Source organism: Meleagris gallopavo (assembly GCF_000146605.3).
Source record: "Meleagris gallopavo isolate NT-WF06-2002-E0010 breed Aviagen turkey brand Nicholas breeding stock chromosome Z unlocalized genomic scaffold, Turkey_5.1 Chr41_random_7180001948312, whole genome shotgun sequence".
Taxonomy (NCBI): domain Eukaryota; kingdom Metazoa; phylum Chordata; class Aves; order Galliformes; family Phasianidae; genus Meleagris; species Meleagris gallopavo.
Window position 1 is genome coordinate 2753 of NW_011101038.1, and position 881 is coordinate 3633.

General features: G+C 54.4%; 1 protein-coding gene across 1 annotated transcript; it reads left to right on the plus strand.

Moving 5' to 3' along the window:
• Positions 1 to 7: 7 nt before the first annotated feature.
• On the plus strand, positions 8 to 877 carry LOC100541845 (olfactory receptor 14A16-like; the record flags this gene model as incomplete). The annotated part of the gene is made up of 1 exon (XM_019610879.2): positions 8 to 877. A coding segment is annotated over one exon (870 nt), but the record flags the coding sequence as incomplete, so codon positions are not given.
• Positions 878 to 881: the final 4 nt, after the last annotated feature.

The window sequence follows — 881 nt, forward strand, 5'->3', positions numbered from 1 at the left end:
GCGGCAGCTGCAGCTCCTGCACTTCTGGCTCTTGCTGGGCATCTACCTGGCTGCCCTCCTGGGCAACGGCCTCATCAGCACAGCCGTAGCCTGCCACCACCGCCTGCACACCCCCATGGACTTCTTCCTGCTCAACCTCGCCCTCCTCGACCTGGGCTGCATCTCCACCACTCTCCCCAAAGCCATGGCCAATGCCCTCTGGGACACCAGGGACATCTCCTATGCAGGATGTGTTGCCCAGACCTTTCTATTTGTCTTTCTCATGTCAGCAGAGTATTGCATTCTCACCATCATGTCCTATGACCGCTACGTTGCCATCTGCAAGCCCCTGCACTACGGGACCTTGATGGACAGCAGAGCTTGTGCCACCATGGCAGCAGCTGCCTGGGCCACTGGGGCTCTCAATGCTCTGCTGCACACTGCCAACACATTTTCACTGCCTCTCTGCCACGGCAATGCTGTGGATCAGTTCTTCTGTGAAATCCCTCAGATCCTCAAGCTCTCATGCTCAAAATCCTATCTCAGGGAATTTGGACTGATTGTGCTTAGTGCACTTGTGTTTTTTGGGTGTTTTGCTTTCATTCTGTTCTCTTATGTGCAGATCTTCAGGGCTGTGCTGAGGATGCCCTGTGAGCAGGGACGGCACAAAGCCTTCTCCACGTGCCTCCCTCACGTGATCGTGGTCTCCTTGTTTCTCAGCACTGTGGTGTTTGCCCACCTGAAGCCCTTCTCCATTTCCTCCCCATTCCTGGATCTGATGGTGGCAATTCTCTACTCGGTCGTTCCTCCAACACTGAACCCTATGATCTACGGCATGAGAAACAAGGAGATCAAGCATGCCCTCAACCAAATGTTGCAGCATGCAATATCCCTGCTGCAAG